The sequence below is a fragment of the Papio anubis genome, chromosome 7, assembly GCF_008728515.1.
Source record: "Papio anubis isolate 15944 chromosome 7, Panubis1.0, whole genome shotgun sequence".
In the NCBI taxonomy this organism is placed as follows: Eukaryota; Metazoa; Chordata; class Mammalia; order Primates; family Cercopithecidae; genus Papio; species Papio anubis.
In genome coordinates, this window is record NC_044982.1 from 36607079 (window position 1) to 36634327 (window position 27249).

The following is a 27249-nucleotide window of genomic DNA, read 5'->3' on the forward strand; positions in this document are numbered from 1 at the left end:
CACATGGTAAGCGTGCCGTGAACCACCTGTCCTCTTTTCTGAGCTGCAACGAAGGACCAGCCCTGGACGAGGAGGGGCCTGCATGACCATATTCAGGGTGTAGACCCTGTCCCAAGAAAGCTTAACTAGAGAAAAGGCTGGAGGAGTTTTACAAGGAGAATTATCTTCCGTTCACCTGAAAAGACAAAGGGGCAGAGTGTGGCACAAGGCATCTGGAGAAGGTTCTCAAGGTCATTTCCAGGGACAACTGTGTGTGCAGAGAGGGAAAAAGGCAAAGAGGCTGGTCATGCTGGAGAAAACCTAGAGCCTCCACCCCTGCTGCCAATCCTTGTTCAGTTCTCCAGCTCTGCAAACCAGACCTGCAGCCTCAGCCAGAATAGATACCCCACAAAACTGGGGCACAGACTGAAAAACTCCACTGGGGGTCTGCTCCCCATCTAAGGCTACCTCTCAGCCTGGCATCTTGTCTTCTGAATGATGGCAATGTACTCACTTCCAACAGCCTGAAGCCATGGAATAGGCCCCTCCCCCAGCCCTGCCCCCAAAGCTCTGCCAGCAACATCCCCTACATTACAGTGAGGAGAAGGGAATGGCAGTCAGGGAGGGGCATCCCGTGGGGCAGGTATATGTGGGTGGAGGTAAGAGGAACAATTACAGAGAGTGCACAAACACCGTCAGCAAGGGAGTCCCCTCTCTAAGTGCAGTACCGCCCGGTGGCCACTTCCGGGTCCCCTACTAGGTTCATCATTGGCAGCACCTCAGATGTCCTTGGATGGAAATGGAGAGCACCCAGGCCAGGGAAATGAACTAAGCTTTCTAGGAAGTAAAGCCTTTTCATTAAAGGAAGCCACCCAAAGAAAGAGGCAACAGCCACCAAGGTTTATCCATTTTTATTTTTTATAAAACAAGCTACAAATAGTTTCCCTCTCTCCTTCACAAAGGAAAACCACACAACACTGCCTACACACATGATCCTGTGGGAGACAAGATGCCTGGGGAGATCTCGAAGATCCAAACATCTACAGGCAGGCGCCGTCTCCACGTGCACATGCTTCCCCCAGGCCTGAAAGTGGGGCCAGGGTCTCATGCAAGGCCCATTCAGCTCCAGCAGGTGGAGTTCTCTTACTGGGGCTAACGAGAGAAGACTTCCTTCCCACCTTTCCACGTTGGGGCGGGGCCACCAGTCATTCCTAAGACAACCTCTAGGACTGTCTCCAGGATAGCAGGGACCTCCTTTAGCCCAAGACCCCATCAGATCCTGTCCTGAGAAAGTTCCTCCCACAGGGACAGTGCTTGTGGTGCCCATGCCTTCCAGACCTGTAACGGGATACACAGTCTGCCAAGGTGGAGATACTTATAGGGATATTGGGTTGAAATACAAGATGAGGCCAGATTTGCAAGGGTGATCTGAGGAGGGCACCAGACCAGGGCTACCCAACCTCCCTTACTGCCGCCACAGCTGCTTATGGGAAGGGGCGCTGAGGGTCACTTGCTGCTCTGCCTGAAGGCCACTCGAATAGGCACAGCACCTGGGCAGAGGGAGCTGCGCCTCGGACCAGAAGGCTGGGCAGCCCATCCTGGAATCCCGGGAAGATGCCTGTGATGCCTGCAGAAAGCTGGGCCGGGATTTCCCCGTAGCCGGGTTATCACCCCGGCCCTTCTGACGGAGGCAGAATAGGACACCCAACATCAGTTTTACTTCTGGAATTAGCTTAAAGCCTGGAAGCCCCTAAGAAAACTTGAAGGAACAGGAAGAACCTCAGTACTGGGATTTTTAAAAACCAACAAAACAACTTTAGTGTTACCAACAAGGTGACTGGCACCTCCCCCAACCCACCCACCCAGGCCTGTGACAGTCACTGGGACAACAGCAGGAGATGGAGGAGAGGAGAGGTCATACCCAATCTGCCCCTGGCACTGAGACAGCTGCGTCTCTGGGAGCCTCACTGGTAGGTCTGCAGGGAGGTGAAGAGTTTCCCTGTTGGTGCCACACCCCTCAGTGTAGGCATTCTGTCCTGTCCCCTCCCCCGCTTAGACATCAAACACCTACTTTTTAAAAGGCCCTGTTGTGTGTCTTTTTCTTCTTTGCCTCCCCTCTTATGCTTTATACAGAGTAGACGCTAAGCATGGATGAAAACGTTTTGAGTGACGTAATGCCAATCCTTTGTGGATAACTTGCTCAGAGGGTCAGTAAGATACTGGTGTACGCACCAACGCTGGGCCCTCTGGGGATGTGGAGAGCAGGAACGTATGGACTCTGTGAGAGCCGCTACCTGTGCAGGCTATCCATGGGATCTGGACTCCCTTCCTCTCCAAGGGCAGTTTCCATCTCTCCTTAGCCCAACCTCCCTGGACAAGGCCCAGAGACAAGTGACTTGTCAATTTTGACAACTAATGGCATGGGACAATATAGTCCTCCCACCAGAAGAGAACTCGTGGAGTCCGCAGTACGATTGCAGGACTCCCGTCTTTATACACAAAGGTCAGTCTCCAGACAGAAGTTTAGTAGGCCCAGGATAGAGTCCTGGGTTTTAGAAAGCTGGACTATGTGTCCAGAGCGCCCACCACCCCCAGCAGGGAGAGGAAGAGAAATAAACAAACAGCAATGCCAATGCCTGTACAAAAGAACTATACAATTTACATATATATTTATATACAGCATATAAATCTCTTTCTTCTCAGCCCCAACAACACCCTCCCCACCCCCCCCAAAACCCCCTAAAAGTTGTCAGTAGCAGATCCAAAAACTTACAATAAGAGAGAGAATAAAGTCTTTCTTCCCTTTCCTTTTCCCACTGTGGTATTAGATATTGGTGTTTTAAAATGAAACCAAAAACAAAACACGCAAATAAGAGTTATTAAAAGTGCAAACATGGTGGGCACCACTTATGTTACATGGGACGTGGCCAGGCCATGGGCAATGCTGAAGGTTGGGTGTCTGGTGGTCCATCCTGCCTCCCTGGACTCTCCATCTGCTCTTGGGCTTTCTGCTCCTTAGACGAGGCGTCCTACTGAGAGGAGGAAGGAGAATGCAAAAAGCAAAAACAAAAACATTGTGAGAAATCCAACTATGTCCATCAATTTCCCCACAAGTGCAGCTTTTCCACCTGCTGTCAGCTCTGAGGCTAGGTGGGGCACAGGTCACCTGGACTTGCAGATGAGCATCTTTTACCAGCCTGTCCTTTGCCACTTTGAGGTACCACCACGGCAACCGAAATAAGTCTGGCATTGGAGAGAACGAGGCTTTGTCTAGGAAGTGTGGGTTGCAGGGTGTGCACTCTGTTCAAATCACACTACTCTCACACACCAGCCTTTCAGCTTGGGGCTGGGGTGGAAACGGCAGGGGTTTGTTTACAGGTGGGGATGGCAGAATCCCCTGGGCACTGACCCAATATTTCTCCCGTGTCCTCAGCAAACAACTTGAAAATGGGAGCCTAAGTCACCTGGCCAATCCCTCCACCCCTGGCGATCCCAGAAACGGGCAACTTACTGAGCGGGTTCATGCCTGCTCGTTCTCCCTGGGGGAAACTGTACCAAGGCTACCATCTGCAACAAACCAGGAACATGTGACACTGAGTGGCCTTGACCCAGAGAACTGGCGCCTTCTCCCGTATCCTGGCTCCCTGTCCCCTCTGGCCCCCAGAATAAAGAGCAAACTTGGGAAAGAGCAAAGAGTTTGTTTGGCCCTGCTTTTTGCTTTGTGGGTGTCTATGGCCCAGTTGAACTTATTACTGGCCAACGCCTTCATGCAAAGTCCCTTTCCCATAAGGCCTGGCTTCTGCTGGGCACCTCTTTGCAATCCCTCAGCTATCCACTAAGAAGGGCTCTGGTGCTGATGCACCTGGGCAGAACCGTCCCAGGTCTTGGTTCCCCAAGTCACAGAACGTCAGAGGTAGAAGGAATCCAGCAGTGGCTCGGAGCAGATGAATGACTTACACAAAGTCCCAGGCTCATTCTGCTGACACCCACCTCTCCCCATGGGGGGCTGAGCCATTGTGGAAACTTCCATGCCTGCTCCAGCAGGACCTGGTCTCCTGTAGAGAAGCAGGGAGCTGGGGGCAAGCACATCAAGAGCTGGGCCCGCCCTGAGATGCTTAGGGCCATGTGACTCTGTGTACGCCCCTAAACCTCTCTGGATTGGTCTATAACTTGGGAGCTAGAACCGCAGCTGCACGGCTTCTGCTCTGCCTCCCTCACAAAATTGCCTTGAGGATCCACTGAATGCATGGAGGAGGAGAAAGGGCTTTGAGGAGTGAACAGTGCTGCAGAACCCAAGCCCACCCATTGGTCATGTGAGCCACAGCTCCACGTCCCCTGGGTTACGCCAATATTCCTTACAACTGGAGAAAGAGAGAGTGGACATGGGGTGGAGCAGGAGTGGGGTAGATATCGGGGCGGATAGCGGTTTATCCAGTTTTACAGAGGAGGACACGAACTCTGAAAGAAGGTGACAGCCCCAAGGCAGGCAGGTTGGAAGTGGCAGAACCAGGCTGCTGACTTCAAATCCCACCTTTCCTCCACTCCCTCCAGCAGCCGCTTCTCTCCTTGCTGAGTAGAAAGGTCAGCACATCTAAAAAGGAAGTGCACAGCACTCCTGCCCACCAGGCTGAGATGCGTGAAGCAAAATGGACAGCTAGCTGTAACCAGCTCTTTTTCATAGAGGCTTATGTGCTAATCCTGTTACTTAAGTCCTATCAGTTAATCCTCAGAGCGACTTTATTTGAGAGTGATACAATTATCTCCATCTTAGGATGATGAAACTGAGGCTTGGAGATATCAAGTAACCCACCCAGGATGGCACAGCTTCCACGCGACAAAGCGAATTCCAACCTAGCTAGCTGCCTCCAGAATGATGCTCTGAGCCACCAGGGAGGATAGGGGAGCAGAAGCCTGAGCCCCAGGCAGGTGGCATCCTCAGACAAGGCAAAAGTAGAACTGATAGTTCTGAGAAAAGGAGGCACTAGACCCCACCCCACCTGCCTCACAGGGCGGTGACAATGATCCCAGTGAAGGTGCTTTATAAATTGGGAGAGTGAAGAAAGAGGCATGTTATGTAGAGAATTCAGCTCTTCAGGGAGGAGTCTGGTTGGTAAAATATCTGTGTTCAAGTGGAATTTCCAAAACTTCAGTCCCTTGGACCCAAAACTCTACTGGTCCCCAAACTCTGCATCCTTCCCCCAGCCAGCTTCTGCCCTCACCTAGCGTGCAAGCCCCTCACAGCCCACCAGAGGGCACCGCACAACACGGGATGGATGACCAATGCATTGGCTCTGCTCCCGGAGCCGCTGCACACCATCGACCACAAGGGCTTTTCTGCCGCCCAACGGAGCAGAGGGATGGAGGGAGCAGTTCTTAAAGTCATGCCTTCACTCCCTGGACATGTTCCTCTATCACTACCAATTTCTTTTGTGCCTTCACTATGTACCAGGTATCATGCTAAGTTCTTCACACGCATTATCTGGTTACATTCTCACCAAATCGTTGTGGTAGGTACTATCATTTCCACTTTGCAAATGGGGAAACGGAGACTTATAGAGTTTAGGTAACTTGCCAAGGATTACAGATCCGGTAAGTGGCAGAGCTGGGATTAAAATCAAGCCAGGCCCATCTGACTTCAGGGCCTCTGCTCTTACTCCAGCCCCAACTTGTGCCTGATCATGGTATCCCACATTGCTCCTGGGCCTCTCAGTAGTGGTCCATCACCCCACAGGTACTGCCTGCCTGGAAACTGGGCTTCCCAGCTCAGGTTGTTGGTGGCACCCTCACCCCCTGCAACACCTCTACTCCTGCCCACACTGCCCCCAGGCTGGTCTGCTCCCCCACTTCCCCAGATTCCCCCACTGGCCACTCCCTTGGCTTCACCAGGCAACCAAGACTGGCCTGCTCACACAAGGCAACATCTTCAAACACACTGGGGTCCTTCTCCTGGAGGGGACAGCAGTCTGGCCCAGGAATCCTGAGGCTAGACTAAGCGCCAGCAGTGGTGGTACCTCACAAGTACCCTTGAGCAAATCGCTACCCCTCTCTGGGCTAACCTTGACTCCTAGACTGAAAAATTGACTAGAGGACCCACAGAGCCTTCTAGCTCTGGGCTGCGTGGGTCCACAGCAGTGTGTCCTGTGGTGTGTGTTGAAATGGAGAGTGGGGACACAGGAATCCTTTCTGTCTCTGCATAGGCTTTAAGTCTACTCAGTCTCCACTTCACCCCACCCCACTGATTAATCCTACATACCCTCTTCCTCTTATCTCAATGTTCTACTCTCCCTCACTCCATCACACATATACACACACATACGCAGACACATGCACAGACATACACAGACATATACACAATGCATGCACACATATGTACAGACATACACACATAGCCATACTTAAAGACATAAGTGTAGACCTTGTACAAACAGACACAGACATGCACACAGACAGGTGCACACTCAGGCCTACCCACGGAGACATGCACAAACAGGCATGTGCATATACATGCAGAGACATGTCACAGACACAGGCTTTCTGGCCAGACTTTCAATCAGGCAGTGTGTTTAGGGGTGAACAGTAATTCCAAAGCTCTCTGGTCTCCACAGTCCTACCTTTGCAGTGGGGGGTTCAGGAGGGTGTATTGGACCAAGAAGAATGACAGTTGCACTCCAAAGCACCCCAGGGGCCTCTGTGGGCAAAGCTATGAGAATAACTGAAACTAACACTTGCCCACAGCTGAGTCTGGGTTGAGGAGGAACATCCAGGTGATCAGGGATCCCTAAATCTACATTTTACTTCACAGTGTTCTCTGGATGCTTCTGTCAGGTCCTGTATGTCAGCTGGAAAGGCTTCAGAGGAAGGTTAGGAGGGGTCCCTGAGCTCAGCAAACCTGAGCTCACCACACTCAGCCATTGCTTGGCTTCTGTGTGCTGTGCAGACCAGAATTACCAGCCCAGGAAGGGGGCCGAAGGCAGGGTCAGTACAGAGCATCATCACTCAGCCCAGGAGTGCCCCTGGTATATCTGGGGTCTACAATAACACTGGATGGTCTTTTCCCAACATTGACCATCTGTCTGTGCTCTGCGAAAGGACCCCAAATTCCAAGTGTGTCAGAGCATAATGTCACTGGAAGGGTAACCCCCTCATCCATTCATTCCTTCACTTATTCATTCATTTAACAAGGACTTAATGAACTACCAGGTGCCACGTACTGTGCTAGAGGTTAGGAATTGAGAGAGAGAATCCTTTTGGCTTCAAGGGATAATCGGAAGAGTAAACTGCAACACAGTGTCGTAAGTGCTACTGAGAGAGGCAATCATCTTATGGAGAAGAATAGTAATATTGAACTTCTATTGAGTTATACTTCAATTTCTCAGGCACTATAGGAAATGCTTTCACTCACTGTCCATTTAATCAGCACAACAGTCCTACGAGATAGACTCTAGCATTATTCCCATTAAGCAGGTGAAGAAACTGACATGCAGAATGGTTCAGTAATTTGTACTGAACTGAAATCCAAAATGCTCCAAAATCCAAAACCTCTTAAGTGCTGACATGATGCTCAAAGGAAATGCTCACTGGAGCATATCATATTTCAAATTTTGTGGATTTGGGATGCTCAACCAGTAAGTGCAATGCAAATTTTACAAAATCTCAAAAAGTTCCAAACACTTCTGGTCCCAAGCATTTTGGATAAGGGACACTCAAGCCGCATGTGGTGAAAGAGCGAGGCCGGGGCAGAGGCAGGGTTTGAACCATGACATTGCTGAGTCCTGGAGACTCAGAGTACTATGGGAACAGAGAAGCATCCGCATCAGACAGCCATGCCCAGAGTGATGAAGTCACACACCAGTAAGCCTCAGAACCAAAGCCAGAAACCGGCCATGGAGCAGGTGGGTCCCAAGCCCTGGTTCCTATAGGAACCCATCCATTTCCCATGCTACTCTTTAGGTTTACTCTGACAACTGAGGAACAAGGAAAATGCCTTTTTTCTTCTGCTAAACTCTTTCCCTAGGAAATCTCAGCTTTTCCAAAGCTTCCATTTCAAATAAGTCAGCATCACCCAAATCTGCATCTTCAAAACCTTCACGGGCATTACAGAGTCACTCATCCTTCATGTGCATCCAACTCAATGTGTCCAAACCACACTTGGGCTCCCTCTGCATCCCTCTACACCTAACCTGCTCTTCCTTCCATGTTGCCCGTCTCAGTGAGCAGCCCTGCCTGCAGCTGAACAAACCTACCTCTGCCCCATAAACCAGCTTGATCTCCAATCACCCACTTCTCTCCATCCCCCTTACCCTGCTGCGTTTTCATAACTTGGCCCTCCATTGCTCTAGCCTGGACTGTGCCATGCCTCCTATTGGGTGACCCTGTCTTGCTCATTTCCAATCCATGTCCCACCCTGAAACCAGAATAATTTTTTAAGAAAAACCGATACTATCAATTCTCTGATTGAACCCCTTTAACAGCTTTCCACTACCCTTATAAAGTCTAAACTCTTTCACCTGAATTTAAAAACTCTCCAACTTCACCTTGCCTCTTGTCACCATCCCTGCTCTTCCTATCACTGTTAAAATATTCATTTCGGTCACACAAACATCCTTCACCTCATTGAAAACTGTTTCCTTGCCTCCAGAGCTTCACTCCTCATTTGCCTTGGCTTAGAACACTCTTCCCACTCCTGACTTCTCTGCTTGGCCATCTCCTACTCATGTTTCCAGTAATGGGTTAGACCATGGGTTGGCAAATTTATCTGCAAGAGACTAGATAGTAAATATTTTAGGCTTTGTGGGCCATGTACGGTCCCTGTTATATATTCTTCTTTCAAAAAAACGTATAGCTCTTTACAAATGCAAAAATCATTCTTAGTCCACAGGCTGTACAAAAACAGGCCACAGACTAGATTGAGCATTTAGGCCGTTGTTTGCTGAGCCCTGGTTTAGGCATCGCTTCCTTCACAAATTTTTCCAAGGCTGTCTGTCCCTTAGTGTCTTGGGTGCCCCTATATATGTTGCTACAATGCTCTGCACTTGCCCTGCTGTGACAGAGCTTATTAGTGTTCACCAGAATTCACGCTGTCCTCTTCCTGGGTTCCCTTCCCTAGTGACTGAGTTCCAGCCAATGAATTATGAGCAGGAATGTGTGCCATTTCCAGGGCTGACCCATACAACTCCCTCACACGCACTGCTTCACGTCTACTCCATCTGACTGAGGATGGAGATGATCCCCAGAGTAACCTTGGAAACCACATGATGAAGACGGCAGAGTCACTCTCAGCCTGGATCCCAGAGTGACTGCATAGAGCAATCCCTGCCCCTACTCCTTCCCCTACACACACACACACACACACACACACACACACACACACACACACACACAACCTGCAACCATGCTGAACTATTACATGGGAAAGAAAAATTTTCCACTCTGTCAAACAATGATGTATGAATCTACTTGTGACTGTAGCCTGGCCCACCCTAGCACACTCTCACAGCACTTAATCACACAATCACAGCTCATGTGAGTGCTTATTTAAGCTCTGTTTTCTGTGCAAGAATAGGGACCTTATCAGTCAATTCCACCACTGTCTCAAACATCTAGCATGAAGCATAGCACACTCCCAGCAAATAATTGTTGAACAGATGAGTACCCAGGATCTCATTTATCAGAGAGCCCTTGGTCCCATGCCTGGGTGGGGGCAAGTATTGAAAGGCTAGGAGCACAGGGGAGAGCACTCACCTTCTTTGCTAACACCCAGGCAGCCCTTCAGCTCGGGCAGTGAAATCACCTTGTCTTTGTTCAGGTCACAGTAGTCAGTGAAACGCCGGGCACACTTCTTGGGCTTGGCTTTCTTCTTCACATAGCGCTTGAAGGGCTTCATCTCCCGCTTGTTAATGTCATTGCTGCTATTGCTGTCCAGCTGGCTGAAATACCAGTGCACCACCCGCTCCTCCAGGGTGTGGCTGGGGTCGGGCTCTGAGAACCTGGGCCATGGACAAACACCCCCACCCCAGAGAACACCACTCAGGATCTTGCAGGAAGCATCAGCCCTGGTATGACTGCCCCCGAGAAGGTCAGGTAGAAACAGCTCCTCCAAGCCAAAGTCCACCCAGAGCGGCTCAGTCTGTGATGGCATCAAGCCATCCTCTCCGACTCAGATCCCAAGATTGGACCACTCTTCTCAGGGCTCCCCAAGTGGGTAATCCTTATTACACAAACATGCCTCACCCTCTACCAAAACCAGAAATGTTCTTGTACACAATGGGTGCTCAAGACAAATTGGCTTGATCTAATTTGCTGAATAAACCAGAGCTGGAATCCAAACTGTCCTTCCCCTTGCCTAGCACTCACTGCGGACCAGCTGCTCATCACACGTAAACATGTGCCCTGGGGTGGATGTAACTGTGGGGAAGATGCTGTGAGCACCCACTGTACACCCAGTGCCAGTCCAAGGCCTGGAGGGTGCACCCCTGGCCTCAGGTGGCTCACTGTCTCTAGTAGACAGAGCCAAAAAGGTGAAAACAGTCATGACGACTAAATGTGGGGTGTGAGGTTCCCATGGTCCATCACTGCTGGACACCCCATGCAGTGGGAACTGAGAGAAGAAAGCAACTGGGACAGACACAAACAAAAGTTCTAAAACTGGAAAAGCCTGGACCTACTGGGGATGAGTCTCTCTAGCCGGAGGTTTTAGTCAGGGGGTCTGGGGCGGACCCAGGAAACCACATATTCACCAGCATCACCAGGTGATTCTGCTGAGAAACGCTGGACTGGAGTCACCAAGAACACGTCCTGGTGTCCAGATGCAGAGTCACAAGCGCGTCTAACACAGCCCCTCATCAGGTTACAAGACCAACATCTACATCTACATGCGTCACTACATGCAATGGCCGACCCATCTACGTTATTTACTTAACTGTGTCCTATTTTCTCCCAAAAAGGAGTCAGGGTGATAACTACTATTTACAATTTTTAAAGCCAACAATGGGTCTATGATAGAGGGGCTTCCTGGGATCACTAACCAGGAGAATGGAACCCCATGAGCCCCATGGCTCCTGTTCCCAGGGTTTGACACTGAGTGTATGTGATCTAGTGTTATGTGATCAGGTGCAGCTTCCCCTGGGGAAGGAGAATAAGGTTGAGGTTGGGAGTCCCACACATTCACATCCTTAGTGTGCAGGGCACTGGGACAGAGTGCATGACTACCAGAGGTCAAAAGACGGGCAGAGGGCTCACTGTTCCACAGGGATCCTAGACCAGGGTCCAAGGCCTGTCTGCACATTCTGAAGCTGTTCCTGGTGGGAAAACTATTCAAGGCACTTGTCATGCCACCCTCTCTTCTCTGGGGTTTGCTGAGTTTTCCAGAAGGGAGATAATCTCTGACCCCTCCCCTGTGAACAAGCCAGCAAACTCCCTCCTCTTCCATCCCCCCAAATAACCTCCAAGTTCAGCGAAAAATAAGTTCCATTATGGGGGGGAAAAACAGCCAGTCATCCATCCTTGTTAGATGCCTATTCCTAATTAGGTGAATTTCAGTCTTGGGCAGGTATTCCGGGCATCCTGGACTGATCCCAGGAGGACGCAATTAGTGGATCTGCCAAGGGGACCTCATCCTGACAGGTTTAACTCAGAGAGTACCTGGCGGAAGGTGTGAGGGGGCCATGGAGAGCTGCCAGCTGCCTCTAACTCTTAGGAAATCTGCTTAGTCTGTCATGGAAACCAGGCTCAGGAGGTCTTTGAAACAGGCATGAAGTTATTCACTGCAAAACTCAGATTTTGTCTCCACCAGCATACACAGTATTCTGAGGTTTTCCATCTTTCCCTATTTTACCTGCAATATTCACTCTTAAGATGTCTCCTGCAGTGTATACCAGTTGCAAAGGCAGAAAATTCTGTTGGAATGCTGTTGGTGCAGGTAGGGGAGTGACCTGCCTGTCTCTGCCTTTCCCCAAATAGCAGGGAGGACACAGGCTGCGGGGGAGAGACGGAAGACCCCTAAGGAAGGAACTCAGTTCTCTCAGGCAATGGGGGAGGCAGTCAGGGACCTTCCCACTCAGCCCCTCGCCAGGAGCCATGAGGGTTCCAAGGCAAAGGCAGCTCTTCCTTTAACCTTTAGGCTCAGTATAGCGTAATGTCTACCTAGAGGCTGGAATAATAAAGCCTCAGTCACTGAGACGGGAAGGGATGAGGTCATCCCACCCAGAGGCCCTGCCAGGGGAGGCGCGCTCCCTCCAACACATGTTTCTGGGGCTCCCGCCTGTCCAGCTTTCAGCAACTCCACTGATAGAGCTCTGCCACCCTCCTTTGCGCTGTTTTGCAGCAAGAAGCAGTTCTTCTTCTGACTTTACAACCTCCAAGAGTTTCCTTACATGCCTGAGAGTGACCATCATCTGGCTCCTGCCCCTTTCCCTGCCTTTCTTCTGATTTTCCCTTCTTGATATCTCCTTGCCAGAAGAACAACATTTTGACTCTCTTCACTCCCACCAAGACCTCCCAGTGCAGGGCAGCCACAGCTTCTGATTGCTGCCCCCCACCCCGCCTGGCTCCCAGCCAGGGCGGAGATGTGCAGCGTTCACTTCCTCAGGAGAGATCCTCTGAGCCCCTCCAAGGAGTGCCTCTGGGCTCCGTCTAACACTGCCATGACCCACAGCCTGCCCTGTGAGGCCCAAGGGTCCTGCTGCCTTCCTCCCTCCTTCCCAGCTAGCATGATACTCTCTGCTTCTGAACTCCTTTGGCTGCCAAAACAACCCCCAAACTCCCAAGTAAGAGAGCCCTACCTCTACCTGTAAGCTGGGTAGCCCTAGGGTCATCTTTGGAATTCAACACTTTGGCCAGGCCAAACTCCAAGTACATTAATAGTAGAAATTTTCAGCTTTGAGTCCATGAGGGATTATGAACCCTCTGAGAGCCTACACAAAGATATGAGCTCTCTCTCTAGAGAAATGGACATACACAAAGAAGTCTGCAGATTTTAGGAGATTAATGGACTCCCTAAATCCCATTCAAAGTCCATGGACTCAGGTTAAAAAGAAAAAAAAGACAAAAAACAAACAAACAAACAAACAAAACCCTTGATCTAGAGGAATGGAGGCTCTAGCCATGGCCCAAGAAGAAGATGCTTAAAGAAGATGGAGTAAGACAAAAGACAGCAGCTGGAGGGGTTTGGGGATAGTTTCCCTACTTCCAACAAAACTATTGAAGGCAATGGATTTAAAAACTCTGTAAATCAAGTTTCTGACCTGGCAACAGCCTTAAGTCACAGATGAGGTTGACAGCAGGTACCCACTATGCTTTGTACAAGCTCTTGGCTAAGACTGAGATCCAGCAGGAGTCCTAGCATAGCAGTAAGTGTGTGCAAAAGAAGACCCAAGAGGCCTCTGTTAACTGAACAGAATCTGAGATTTTTCCTTGGGGAGTGCTGGATAGACATGGAGCAGGGAGGCCTCCCCCAGAGCTTCAGGAATCTCTCGAGCAGTCTTTGCTGGAGACTTTCCATCACAGTTAGACCCCCTCAACCACAAAGCCATAGCCCAAGAAAGCCCAAAGCCTTGCCCCTTCCCCTCCCAGTTCCAGGCTTACACTGGCCTCAGGCTCCCAACCTGTCTCACATGAACACACATATATTCCTGGAGGTTAGGACTGCTGGATTCAAAGCTGCTCATCAGGCAAAGGCTGGGGACCTGAGTGAGAGGGAGCAAGGGCTCCGCAGGATCAGCGTAACAGCACTCACTTGTCCACACTGCAGACTTCTCCACGGGTAAAGTTCTACTTCTACTAAAAGGGCTCACTAGGTAGGTAAAATATCCAAGTTTCCTTGGATATGGTATGAAAAGACACACCCAAATGATACCAAATTCCAGATTTTAGAAGACTATGGTTCAGACAACATGAGCCAGACAATGCTAGTGTCTGCCTTACCTCTGGGCTGTTTTTGTGGCTGTCCTGTTGACTTCTGCCTCCAGGATGAGGAAACCCACTACAGCCAAGTTCCTCCCCAAACTGGCCCCACGGAGCCTTCTCCCAGTTTCAGAGGTGACACAGGCCACCCTTCTCCCACAGCACTTTCAGTTTTGCTTCTGCAGCCTCAGCCTCGCCAGGCCTTGGCTGCAATGCACAGCTGGAGAGCCAGCTCCGCTTACCACAAGGAAACCTGCTTTGGCCAAGATCTTGGGCCCAGTTCTGCTGTCCTAAGCAGTTTTAGAGAAGGTAAGGCGGGACTGCCTGGAGGCACTAGCCAAGCCAAGCAGACCAACTGAGCCCCGTCTGGAGTTGGGTCCAGGCCCCGCCAGCTGTGCGGGTGTGGCTGGGAAATGCCAAGTCAGCCACATTCCAGCCTCTTCCTTGCAAAGCCATCAACTGGCAACCACACTGGGCAGGAAGGAGGAAGCCACAGTACGGTCTCCCCTCGGAGGACCACGTGAAGGGCCAAGAGGCTCACACAGCCCTTCCCACCTCTCCTCAAAGTTGACTTTCCCTAGGGGAGGGTGGAGCCAGGAGAGGGTTCCCCTGCTCTAGCAGACTCTGCCGGCTGAGATCTCAGAAATCTTCCTTTGGGACTGATAAATGCTAATGGGTGCCGTGGGAAGGCTGATCTAACGGGGAGCACTGCCTCCTGGAGCCCTGGCCAGAGGGGCCAAAGGGATAACTCACTTACCCAGAAAACATTCACCGTGAGGGACTATCACCCAATGATATTTGCAAGGCACCCCCTCCCATGCATCTGCCATAGAGTTTTCGCAGACACCCCATTCTACTCTATTTTTAGATATTTGTGGCACTGCTTTTTGCTACTAAATCAGGCCAGAAAAGGGAGTAAATGCCTCCCACTCTTCCACTCCCCACATCTAGCAAGTCTTGAAATCCTATTGATTTCTTTATAAAAGCTTCAGCAAATCATCCTTTTCCCACGGTCCATGCCCTCATCACCTTTCACGTTGGCACTTGCTATCATCTTCCTGTCTACCTTGCTCCCCTCCAATCTCCCTTCCATAGTGCCATCAGGATGACTCTGCAAAAATGTCCACCTAACCCTGCAGCTCCCTTCTGTCCTGCATCTTGAATCCCAGGGCCTGGCACCAGCTGGGCTCTGCCCATCTCTGCAGCCTCATCTCCCCAACCCGACTGCCAAACGTAAACCATATTACTTCTTACACTTCCCTCCACACTCCCTACCCTGTTCAATGTTCACACCTCACTACCCATATGGTCCCCTCTGCTGGAAAGCCCTTACCCCTGGTCCATCTAGGTCAGGCATTTTCGCATTCATAAGTGAAGATGGGGCTCCACGGTCGCTCCCATGGAAAGCCTTTCCTCGCATGCCCTGGCTTCCAAGGGTCCCTACAACACTATTATCCCTAAGCCTCTATTATCCTACTGACTTTGTACTCCAGTCATGTGGTTGTTCTGTATCTCCCCTCCAGGCCAGAAACTATCCCCTTTTCTTCAGATGCCCCAGAACCTAGCATGGAGCTCATACCAGGGGCAGGTTGAAATGTGAGAGTTGATGCAAAGCCAACATCTCCATGCCCGACAGGAAGTAGACTGGGAGGAAGACACCTTTTTTCTGTACTGTTCAAACATCTTCTATCCCTTTTTCCCACTGTCCCCAAGTGGGACTGTTTCCCTGGCCTCAGCTGATGTCTAGCTTTAACTACTAGAGTCTGAGAGGATAAAGGAGGGATCAGATGTGGCTTCCTTAACCTCATGCCTGCAGCCCCAACTCTGCCTGAACTCCACAGTCAAAGCCAAAACCCAGGATGCCTGGATTTCCTAATTGTCTTCGTCAGTCCTGTTCCAGACATGCTACCTGACCTCCAGCTTCCCCATGCCTCTGCTCCTCCATCACACAAGAGGGACAACTGGCCAAAGTCTGTCTGCACGGCGCTCCAAGTCCCTGGGTCCCGGCCAGGGTGCCCTCAGGCCCTGGTTACAAAATAGCACCACAGTAAACTTGACAGCTGGCTCCAGCCTTATACTTGGTCTTTTGGTGGTCAGGGTAGACCCTCTGATGTGTGCCAGAAAGAGGTCTTATCAAAACAGGGATCCATCCATCTATCCCTGTCCCTCTAGCTATTTATTCATTTAACGTATTTTATTGGGCACCTACTATGTTCCAGGCACTAGTCTAAGCTCTGGGAATACAGGAGGGAAGAAGACAGAAAATGTTTCTTCTCTCATAGAACTTAAATTCTCACTGGGTTTGGGGAGACAGATAATATATCAACAAGCCAGCAAAGTATCAGACCGTTATATATGCTAGGCTGAGAGTTAAAAGGGGTGCTGAGGTACAGGGTAAACAGGCAGCTCTTGCAGATTGAGTGGTCCTGGAGAAGGCGACATTTAAATAGATAAGCAGGGGCCAGTCATTGGAAGATGGGGAACTGAATTCTAGGAGCAACTGACATACAGGTCCTGGAACAGGCAAGAGCTTGACTTGTTCGAGGAACCAGAACTGAGGAGAACCAGGAGAACCAGTGCCTGGAACACAATGGTGGGAAGGAAAGGAATATGTGAGGAGAGGTGGGGCCAGCTAGGTTGTCCTGAAGGGCCAGCCCAGGTCAGAGTTAGGGCTTATGCTGAATATAGTGGGAAGATCTGGGACGGCCTTAAACCCTGTTACTATGCTGGTAACCCTGGTAGCTACCTTCCGGGATAGCAGTTTCTCTCTTTCTTCTCCCTTCCCCCACCCACTTCCTTGATTTCTAAACTATTTCTTGGAGCATCTTGTCTGTCTTTTGACTAAAGTCCAGCCTCTAGGTAACATAACTACCAAAGGCAGTTCAAATCTTTCATTCCCATCAAAACCAAATATAGTCAAGCTAATATGAGCTTAAAATGAAAAACATGTTTTGAAAACAATTATTTTTTTGAAAAATCTCTTCCAACTCTAAATTACACCTAAAATAGAATGGAAAAAAGATCCTCTTCCCTAAGGACACACTGATATTAAAAAATCATAAATTTCTTAGCTTTCATTGCCTGTAAAAATCCCTTCTGTCTGTCATTTGAGGATAAGGCACAAACCTACCTTCCTTCCCCTGGCAGCAGGGCCCATCTGCGTCCCCCACCTACAGCGGACACCACTCAGTGCTCTTGGGAAAGCAGCCAGGGGGAGCTTGAAGTCCTGCCTCCTTAGGACTCAGGCAGAACTACAGGTGGGACCCCTGCGCTGGGGGGCAGTGCCAGGAGCCTGCAGGAAGGTGTAAGTGGGAAGCCCCCAGACCAGAAATTTTTAAGCCCATGGACCTCCTTTTTTTTCTTTTTCCCTCTCTTCTAAACATAATTATAAACACAAAACATAAATCTTTCATGCCTGTTTTTGCATGAAACAACAGGTTTTTTTTTTTTTTTTCGTATTCTAAACACAAATAACATAAAGGTCAACAATACTGAACGTATGAATCTTTCATGCCTGTTTTTGCATGAAACAACAGGTATTTTTTTTCATATTCTAAACACAAATAACATAAAGGCCAACAATACTGAACGTGCCTTTTCAAAATTCACCTCTTCCCTCTTCTCGGAGATCTGGATGCCATCCTCTCTATCTCGGAGACTGAGCAGCGGAGTGCCACGGGCCGCCTCCAGTAGCTCCCGTCTGTGGGCCTGTTGAACCCTGTCTTCATCTTTCTCAGACATAGTGCTGTGCTCCTCCTGGAGGAAGCCGGGCCCCCACCCACAGGTTGGCAGAAACAGAGCCACAGCCAGAAACCAGCCTCAGAGCTCAGAGGACCATGGGGGTGCTCAGGGCAAGCACCCCAACAAGCAGTTTCCAAGATGGGCAACCACTGCATTCACTTTTTTTTCTCCTTTCATTTTTTTGTTGTTGTTGTTGATGATTTTATGTGGTAAGAACACTAAACAGGAGATCTAGCCTGTTAACAAACATCTAAGTGTATAGCACCGTGCTGTTAACTATAAGGACAATGTTGGTTAGCAGATCCCTGGGACTCATTCATCTTGCTTTGCTGAAACTTGACACCCATTGGTTAGCAACTCCCCAAACCCCTGGCAACCGCCATTCTACTCTCTGCTTCTACGCATCTGACTGTTTCCGATACCTCATGTACGTGGAATCATGCAGCTTTTGTGCTTGTGACTCGCTCATTTCACTTAGCAAAATGTCCCCAATAAAACAGGATTTCTCTCTCTTTTAAGAGTGAATATTACCCCACTGTATACATATACCACATGTTCTTTATTCATCCATTGATGGGCACTGAGGTTGTTTCCATATCTTGGCTATTGTGTGCACTCACTTTGATTTGATATAAAATTGGATTTTCAAAATGGCTGCCTTTGTCTGCCTCAGGATGCAGAACTGTCAACAGCTCTGCTTGGAGCCCTAAATTCCTACCCTAAACACATACCACACAGTCCTGCCAGTCACCACTGAGGGAGCCATGCTGGGGTCCTTCCGAGGCCTAGGCTTTTTCTCTTGGTTGCATTCCTTGCCTTATGGATAACAGCTCTGCCTCTGGGCAGATGCTGGGGAACTAGCGCTCCCTCCTCAGTGAGCCATATAAGTTCAGAGGCAGGCTTCCCATCTCTGCCAAGCCTAGGGTACCTCCCTTGCCGCTGTAAGGAGCCTAAACACCCCCCTGCTTGTCTCCACCAGTCCCTGCTGTGCTTCCCCAACTGGTTTCATAAGCAGAAGTCTTACTCAGCATGTCTCACAGGCCTTTTGGGATCTGAGTCCTGCCCATCTCTTCCATCTCACGATTACCACTCTTACCTCTTCCGCTTCCTCCTCCTCTGACTATCCATCCCAGCCCAACCTAACTGAACCATAGACATGCACTTTTTTGGATCCACAATATCCTTTCATCCTCTCTGGAATGGCTTTCTCTTTTCTTTGACCGGCTAAGTCCTACCTATCCTTTAAAACTCAGCTCAGATATCACCTCCTCCAGGAAGCTTTTTCTGACTCCTTCAGACTGAGTTAGACAACCATTCTCCGTTCTTCCACCTCTGTCCTAGCACTCACCACAGATTTTGTAAGTATCTGTCTATGGCGTAGTATCCCCACTACGCTGCATCCTTTGAAGGTGGGACATGCCTCTATCCCCAGATACCTTGTCCTTAGCCCAGTGTTTGCTGTGTCTTCCATGTTCAAAAGGTGGTAAGCAGATGGATGAATGCACACATGCATCTCCAACCAACTGGCCTAAGGGGCCAAACTCACGAGTGCCAGCAATGCTGGTTACTGGGGAGCATGTGCATTTCAGCCTCAGGTCAGGACTGCCTCAGCTACCACCTCAATTCCTGACCTAAGCTGGATTTGGCTATATGAGTGTCCAATTCCATTGCCAAGAGCTCCTTGGAATTCTCAGGATGCCAAAAAGGCATTTGGTTCCTGCCCTCTAGGAGACAAGAAAATCACAAAGTGCTTTGTGCTTCCTCTCTGTCCTCCCTCTCTGTCCTCCCTGTCCCCATGATATGCCCATCATCCTTCTTACCATTCAGAACTCTCACTCCAATCCATCCCCTTCTGAGATTAAACAGCTGGAAGTCCCAGACAGCCCTGGACTTTCCTATAAAGCAGGTAACTAAAAGCTAGGGACAAGCAGCTCCCAAAGAATAGGGAAGGTAGAGGGGCAGGAAGATTTTTGGTAGAAGGCAGGTCAAAGCTATGGGGACATGGTTTCAGGAAAAAGATCACCTTCTAGCCCTTGCCCTCCGCAAACCCTGCCCACTCTCCCACCCTCCCTCAGCATCTGAAAAGTCAGGGGCCCCACATTTTTCTCCTGGGCCTGATTCCTGCTCACATTCTCACCTCCCACCTCCAGTGGGTGCTGCTGAGTTAATGGCCTGAACCATGTCAGTGGTGAGAGCATCCAGTAGGCTGGTGATAAACTCCATTTTCTTCCCTTCTGGACAGCCTAAAAGATAAAATGAGATTTGAAGGTAGATGCCAGGTTATAATCAAGTCAATAGCTTTCTCAACTACCATCCTTTCCTGAACTTCTCAAAGCCCTTCTTGTCCAGCCAAATCCACTTTAGGGATTTGTTTACTGATCAGAGGAGTCTCATAAACTTCCATAGTTCCTTTACCCATACCCCACAAAGGACCATCAGACCAAATAATGCTTTCAATTTTCTTCCATTCCACACATTTTTGCTAGACATCAACTCAGGCACCATGTTAAATGCTAGAGATACAGCAGTGAACAATACAGAAGGTCCTTATCCTTGTAAAGTTCACATCTACAGGGGAACCCAAGCTAATAGCCAAGCAGTCATCCTAAAGCGAGAAAAATACTGTGTTATGGGTAAGAACTAGGGGCTGTGGGAGCACAAGACAGGGAGAGAACCCCCAGTGGTCAAAGTTGACTTAAGTACACCTACCACCAGATCCACCCAAGAGTGTCCTCCTTTTTTCACTTCCCTCCTCATCCATCTTAGATTATAACTACAGCATCTCTCTTGCCAGTACTCTCAAGTCCTTTGTTCCTCTTTTCCTCCTTGTACTATTCCAGCAAAACACAGTAAAGCACAGATGAACCTTCTATAGATACACCTTTTCCATGTCTACACCACATAGCTGGGGAAAACACCACCACACAATTGGATAAATGGGTGTTCTATAAAGTCACAATCACCAGCACCAGATGGGCCTTCTACACTACTCCCAATGCTCCTCTCCACAGCAACTCCACACAGAAATGAGCAACTAGCTCATTCTCTTCTGTCCCCAAATCCTCCAGGTCTCAGGTTCAACACTTGCTTCTCAGAGAAGCTGTGGAATCTAAAGTAAGTTCTCCCTGCCATTCTCACAGCACATTCTGCTTTTCCTCCAGAGTACCCACCATGACTATCTATAAATGCCCATATTCATTTATTCTTATCCTATCTGTCTCCTTCACTCTGTAAGTCTCATGTCAACTTTGACCACTAGATTATACCCAGTGCCTGGCACATAGTAGAATCTCAATTCACATTTGTTGAGGGGTTGGCTAAAAGGGATACCCTGGCCACCATGACTCCATTTTTGTGATGGGGTGATTTCTACAAACCTCGTGTGGAAACTCCCTGACTTTTGGAACTTTCTGCTTTCAGTTCTCACTTGGAGTCCTGATATGTCATGGAAAGGTGGCCCATTTCCCACCAGCACTAATCTGACTTCGTGCTGTGTAAGGAACTAATCTGACTTTGTGCTGTGTAAAGAAAACAAGATTCCAAGCCACCAACATTTAGTAATTTTACTGTAACCTGTAGGCAGAGATCACTATAAATAAGGGGAAACCCACAAAGCAACCGTCTGGAGGTCCCAGGGCCCTGCCTATGTGTCTTGTGTCACACTCCATGATGGTCCTGTGTCACCAGAGGTCATCTGCCTCTTCAGAGCAGGCAACAGACACTGTCCGCATCGCTCAGGACAGCCCCTCCCTGTAAGCTATCTTATCCTCACAGCCCTGGAAAAAATAACTCACAGTGCTCAACACATTGTCCTCATGGACCTCAGATGGACAACGCATTGTGGAATTGCAGAGACAGGATTTTAACCCGATGACTGCATTATAAAGACGAAGAGGCACAGGGAAGAGAAGCAACGTGCACAAGAGCACAGAGCTAATTAGGGATAAATCCCCGACCGGGATGCAGATCCCACAGCTCCTGGCTCCATCTTACATATGGGGAAACAGACAAAGAGGAAGCAGCTTCTTCTGCATGATGAGAGGGTGGAGGAACAGAAGGAGGTGATGGTGCCGGCAGGGCCAGCATCGTCTCCCACCTGGTAGCTCCCTGTCCTTGAAGGGGTCATCCACCTCTATACTCTTGGCCCTGGCGTCGCTCTCACAACTGGGCATCACGTAGCTGAGAAAAGAGAGATATGGGGGGGTTGGGAGGGGCAGGCAACTGAGCCTACTTCAGTCACTACTGCCCAGCAATGATCTATGTTGTCACCAAGCCTAAAGCACCGAAGGTGGGCAGCACGATATCCCTTGCGCTGTCCGGCAGCTGCAAGGCAATCTTAGCATCAATGTTCCCATTGCGACATGTTCAGGCATGTCATTTCAACCACTCAAGCATAATAACAATGATACTTGAGCTGCACGCAGTATCTTTTTTGATCCATGGAACTGAGTGGCTTAGAAAGGGCAATAATCTCATCAGGAAACTGACGTTCAGAGAGGTTAAGTACTGTTCCAAGGTCTTAAGTTAGAAAGAGACAGGCCTGTGACCAGAATCCAGGTCCCAGGGTCTTTCTACCTGAAAGTCTTCTACTCGTTGAAAACATTGCTCTCCCAGGCACTCCCACCAAACCAGGGCAGGAACGCTGGGAGATGCCAGCATGCCTAACAGCCAGCAGGTCCCTTTTCCCAGGACTCAGCCTGGGGGGCTTACCGTGTGGAGGTCCCAGGCAGCGGGCGCCCTGTGTCCACCAGCACACACCAGCAGTAGCCAGTGGACTGATGGCACTGCACTGGCTTATAGAGTCCCCCAGGGGCACACTCAGGGATGACAATACCCTCACGGGGATTTTGCCGGGCCTCTTCCAGGGCACTCTGCCTCTCCTGGTCACACGAGTAGACTTTCTCTGCAAGAGAAGACACAGCCTGTGGTGACTGTCACTCCTGTGATTTAACATTCCTGGCTTCTGTGTCCAGCACCCAAAGTAAGTAGCAAGGACCAGGCCTGGACCCAAGGAACTGATGAGCTGCCCCACTGATGAATTACCACGGAGAGCTGTCTCCCATGTCAGCACACGCTGAGGGGGCTAGAGGTTCAGAACCTCCCTGTGGTCATCTCTGCTGCCAGCATTCATTAGCATTCCCACCAAATAGGTTCAACTGCAGCAACAAGCCGGCCAGGGACTCCAGGGATGCCCCTTCTCAGAGTGGCAGCTTGTCCGGAAGGTGGAATATCTCACTGTTTTCAGAGTGGCTCCTATGGATGCTGTCTAGGGCTGCAGGAGAGGTGGGTGCAGGAGCCTGGCTACTCTGCAAGCTGATACAGGAATGCCTGTGCACGTAGACCCTTCCAAGCCCAGACACAGCAGGATGGAGCCGTCGCCATCAGCCTCATGTGGAGTGATGCTCAGCACCCAGGAGGAGCAGAAACAAGGTCCAGCCTTGGCTCCTCCCCACCCTCCAACACTGCTGAGCAAAGCAGGTAGAGTGAATTTCAGTGAATTACACAATGCTGCTTCCATCCAATGGGAGAGAAAACAGGCCCAGCCGGATGGTGTCTGCACTCAGCAGCCTCAGGAACACATGAGCATGTCTGAACAGTCAAACCTGGTTTTCCCTGAGCCAGTCCCCGGCTGAGACAGTGCATGGTACGCTGTGTCCAGCATGGCCAGCTCCAGGGCGTCTCACATCTGCACAGCCGCTTACCTGAAAATTCTTCCCAATCAACCACTTAGCCTGCCTGGCTTCCCTTTTTGTTTTTTTCTGGTTTTGTTTTTGTTTTAATTATTAAAAATAAATAGTGTTGGATTTCTTATTATAAAGAAGTTTAAAAAAAGAAACTTTGGAAAAACCTATAATCCTGCCAAAGTTAAACACTGTACCTTCCCTAGATTTTATGTACATACACACATGGAAATACAGGTGCACACATCTTCTTTTTTGATAACAAAAGAATCACATCATAAACCTGTACTATTACTTTATTTTTCATTTACTTGTTTATTTGCCCACTGTATTTTTTTCATACCACTATTCTACAACTCTTCTCTTGAAGAAGTTGACAGGAATGTAGTCTTGGGCATCCCACTGAATGTTTACAGATTGTTACAAAAATACCCTTCTTAAGAGCAAGGAACTTGGTATCAGCAACCTGGAGAACCATGCTGTGCACTGAACAACAGCACAAGCAATCAAAATAACAGACACTCAACTCCACTTTAAAGAAGCCGAGTTCCTTGAAATAATGGCTCTGTTAATGACACACATATAGGTAAAGCGTGCATGTTTAAACAAACCATGGGAGTACACAGAGACACAAAGTAGCTCAATGCAGTTTTACAGATAAGTCAGATGATAGAAAAACAATGCTATGTCTCACTGCTAGGAAAATGCTCGAAAACAATAGCCTGGTGATTCTCGTTGCACGGTAAAAATATTTCCTTAGGGGCATAAAAATATCTAAGGGCCAGGAGGCAGGCACATATAGCATATTCACTATTAAAATAGAAAATGTAATTTTGAATTTGGGAAGTGAAAAAAAAAAAAAAACTACTGTTTTCATAATGCAAATATAGAAAAGCTAAACAGAATCTCCTTGGCTAGAGGAAGAGGAGTTTAAAACAGCTGACAGACATCAGACTTGGGATTCTGCCTCCAACTGTGACTACCACCAGAACAGCATCTAGAGGCAGGAAAGAGACAGAAACTGAGCAGGGAGAGGGGCCTTGGGAAACCTGGCTTAAAGATCCAGCATTTTGACTTCAGCCCCTGGCTGGGAAGGTGCCATGGCAACTTCAAGAGGATTATGCAAGAATTTTTCAATAGCTCCCCCAACCCCAATTTGGTAGCCTTATTTTCCTACGTCGTATTTCATGCCATGAAAGAGGCAACAGAGGAGCAAAACCAAAGGAAAACAGCTTTTTACTGGCACCACGTTCATGTAACAACCTCTGACAGAGGCTTTAAATTAAGACTCTCCAGGCCAACCTTCTAAAGCCATAAATCAGACTGAAAGCAAGAGGCAAAGAGAGAAGGGGGGATCTTCCCCAGGGGCAGAGCGAATAATGAACCTGACTTCACACCACTGGGGGTCCCAAGACCCTAGGAAATGTGGACAGGAGCCATCTAAGAATAGGCACAGACCCGTGATTAAGGCCCTGTTGATGGATTTCTGGAAGTCCTTGAAGGCTGTTCTGAGCTGTTTATAGTCAGTGTCTATGAAGTTCCATGGAGAATAAAATCATTAAAATGCCAGGCTCAGTGGCTCATGCCTATAATCCCAGCATTTGGGAAGGCTGAGGCAGGCAGACTGCTTACCCCAGGAGTTTGAGACCAGCCTGGGTAACATAGCAAGACTCTGGCTCTACTAAAAAAAACAAAAACAAAAACAAAACACAAAAAGTAGCCAGTGTGGTGGCACATGCCTGTAGTCCCAGCTACCCAGGAGGCTGAGGTGGGAGGGTCGCCTGAGTCCAGGAGGTTGAGGCTGCAGTGAGCCATGATCATGCCACTGCACTACAGCCTGGGCCACAGAGTAAAACCCTGTCTCAATAAAATAAAATAAAATAATAAAAATGATAAAGCTCACTAATTTGGAAAAATGGGGTATAGCAAAGAATTTTTTTAAAAGCCTGAATGCAGGCTTTATTTTATTATTTTTATTATTGATTTATTACTTCATTACAGTATCTGCAAGTCCAGGTGCCTCTAAGAAAGAGACGGGAGTGATTTATCATAATAGCACTAACCCTCTGTGAAGAGTACACAGAGAGTTTGTCTCACAGCAAAGAGAAAATCTCCCTTAAAATCATCTTTACAACTAATAACAATAAAAACAAACATTCATTGAGTGATATGTGCCAGGCAATAGACTAAGGGCTTTACCTGATTAATCCTTTGCCCATATGAGGTAGGCACTATTATTATGCCCATTTTGTAGACAAGGAAACTGAACGTTGGAGAGATTAATGGATTTTCCCAAGTTCACTCAGCCAGGAGAGAGAAGGGCCGGGGATCCTGACAGTCAGGCTTGACTTGCTAACCTCTAGACAGTGTTGCCTCTAACCATTTGCTCTAGGAAACAAATAAATTTATTTTTACAGTGGGCTTTTCTATGTCAGTGTCTTTGTAGACTATCCCAAATCTGCTGCATTCAAAACCAAATGTTCTGGACACAGCACAGCCTCTTCTAAACAATGATATCTTCTCAACCTACGCAAACTACAGATCTTGTACCTGATATTTTTCTCTCTTTGCCTCAGAAGCAGAAAACGTAATACCAAACTTAACTCACCCACCATTGCAGAACTATAAAATGAATAACAATAGCTAACATCGGTTTGAGTATTTACCATGGGCCAGACTTGGTATTAGGTGCATTATTTGTATTAACTCACTTCAAATTCATTACAAACCTTTAAAGGCAGTGTTGTTATCCTCATTGAACAGAAAAGGATGCAGAAACACAGACTGGCTGAGAAATTGGATCAAGATCAAAGAACTAGGAAGTGGTAGAGCTGACATTTCAACACTGGCTGGGTGCTTCACCTCTCTGCAAGATCATCTTGACACAGAATAATCTGATTTTTATTCTAACCTATATTTTTCTTTTACTCAGTATAGTTCATCTCATTACAAAACAGTCCTCACTGAACTGTGCCTCCCTGTGATCATGCCCCTGTGTGGACCCCTCACATGGACTCTGGTTTGCTTTGGCCAATAGAATGTTGGAGGCAACGCTGATGCTGTGTGTCAGGCTGAGGCCTCAAGAAGACTTGCAGCTCTGGCTTTCACTTTTGTGGAAGCTGCCCTGAGATCACCAAGAGGAAGCTGGTCTCGCCTACTGGAGAACAAGAGGCCACAGAGAGGAAAGGGAAGCAACTCAGCGAGTAGATGTGAGAGGGAGGTCACCTTGTACGTTCCAGCCCAGCTGATCCTCCCCCACCTGGATGAGTCCAGGAGTAAATTCAGATAAAACAAGTACCCGGCCAACCCACAGACACATTAGAAAGAATAAATTATTTTTATGGTAAGCCAGTACATTTTGGAGCAGTCTGTTACACAACAACAGATAACTGAAACATCTAGACCTCCTCAACTATTCATCAACTTACCTTATACATATTTTTGTAGCCCTGTAAGCCCTTCAATCAACCAATCAATTATTCTTGAAGGGCTTCTCTAGAGGTTAGGGGTCATGCAGACGCTAATCAGTAACTACCACAGGTCATAAACTTATTCCATATCTGAGGACCCAAATTTGTAACTCACCCACCTTTGCAGAACTCTAAAATGAATAACAATAGCTAACATTTATTTGAGTATTTGCCATGTGCCAGACTCGGTACTGGGCAGTTTGCTTGTATTAACTCACTTCAAACTCAAACAAGCCTCTAAAATATGTTCTTCTTATCCTCACTGAATAAAGGAAGATGCAGAAACACAGACTGGCAGAGTCACTGGATCAAGATCACAGAACTAGGAAGTGGCAGACCCAAAAAGCCAGCCCACCCATGGGGCCACTGCCATCCTCTGTCCTTCTCGTTACCTGGATCCCAAATGCATGTTAAAATTCACATCTATCAGTTTTCTTAGGTACCAAGAAGTCCCCTTCCAGAATGCAAGACAGGGGACC

General features: G+C 48.6%; 1 protein-coding gene across 7 annotated transcripts in view; it reads right to left on the reverse strand.

Annotated features, from left to right (window-relative positions):
- Positions 1-874: 874 nt before the first annotated feature.
- Positions 875-27249, reverse strand: part of SMOC1 (SPARC related modular calcium binding 1) — a 151785-nt gene continuing 125410 nt past the window's right edge. For 2 of the 7 annotated variants that reach the window (XM_017961283.3, XM_017961280.3), the window contains exons 8-13: positions 22330-22522; positions 21716-21798; positions 19757-19862; positions 9721-9965; positions 3491-3546; positions 875-3011 (exon numbers count right to left, since the gene is read on the reverse strand). In XM_017961283.3, coding sequence (XP_017816772.1) covers positions 3500-3546; positions 9721-9965; positions 19757-19862; positions 21716-21798; positions 22330-22522 — 674 coding nt within the window. In that variant the 3' untranslated portion in view covers positions 875-3011; positions 3491-3499. The remainder of the gene's footprint in view (positions 3012-3490; positions 3547-9720; positions 9966-19756; positions 19863-21715; positions 21799-22329; positions 22523-27249) is intronic. The other 5 variants (XM_017961286.3, XM_017961284.3, XM_017961285.3 and 2 more) reach the window with 3 other exon arrangements.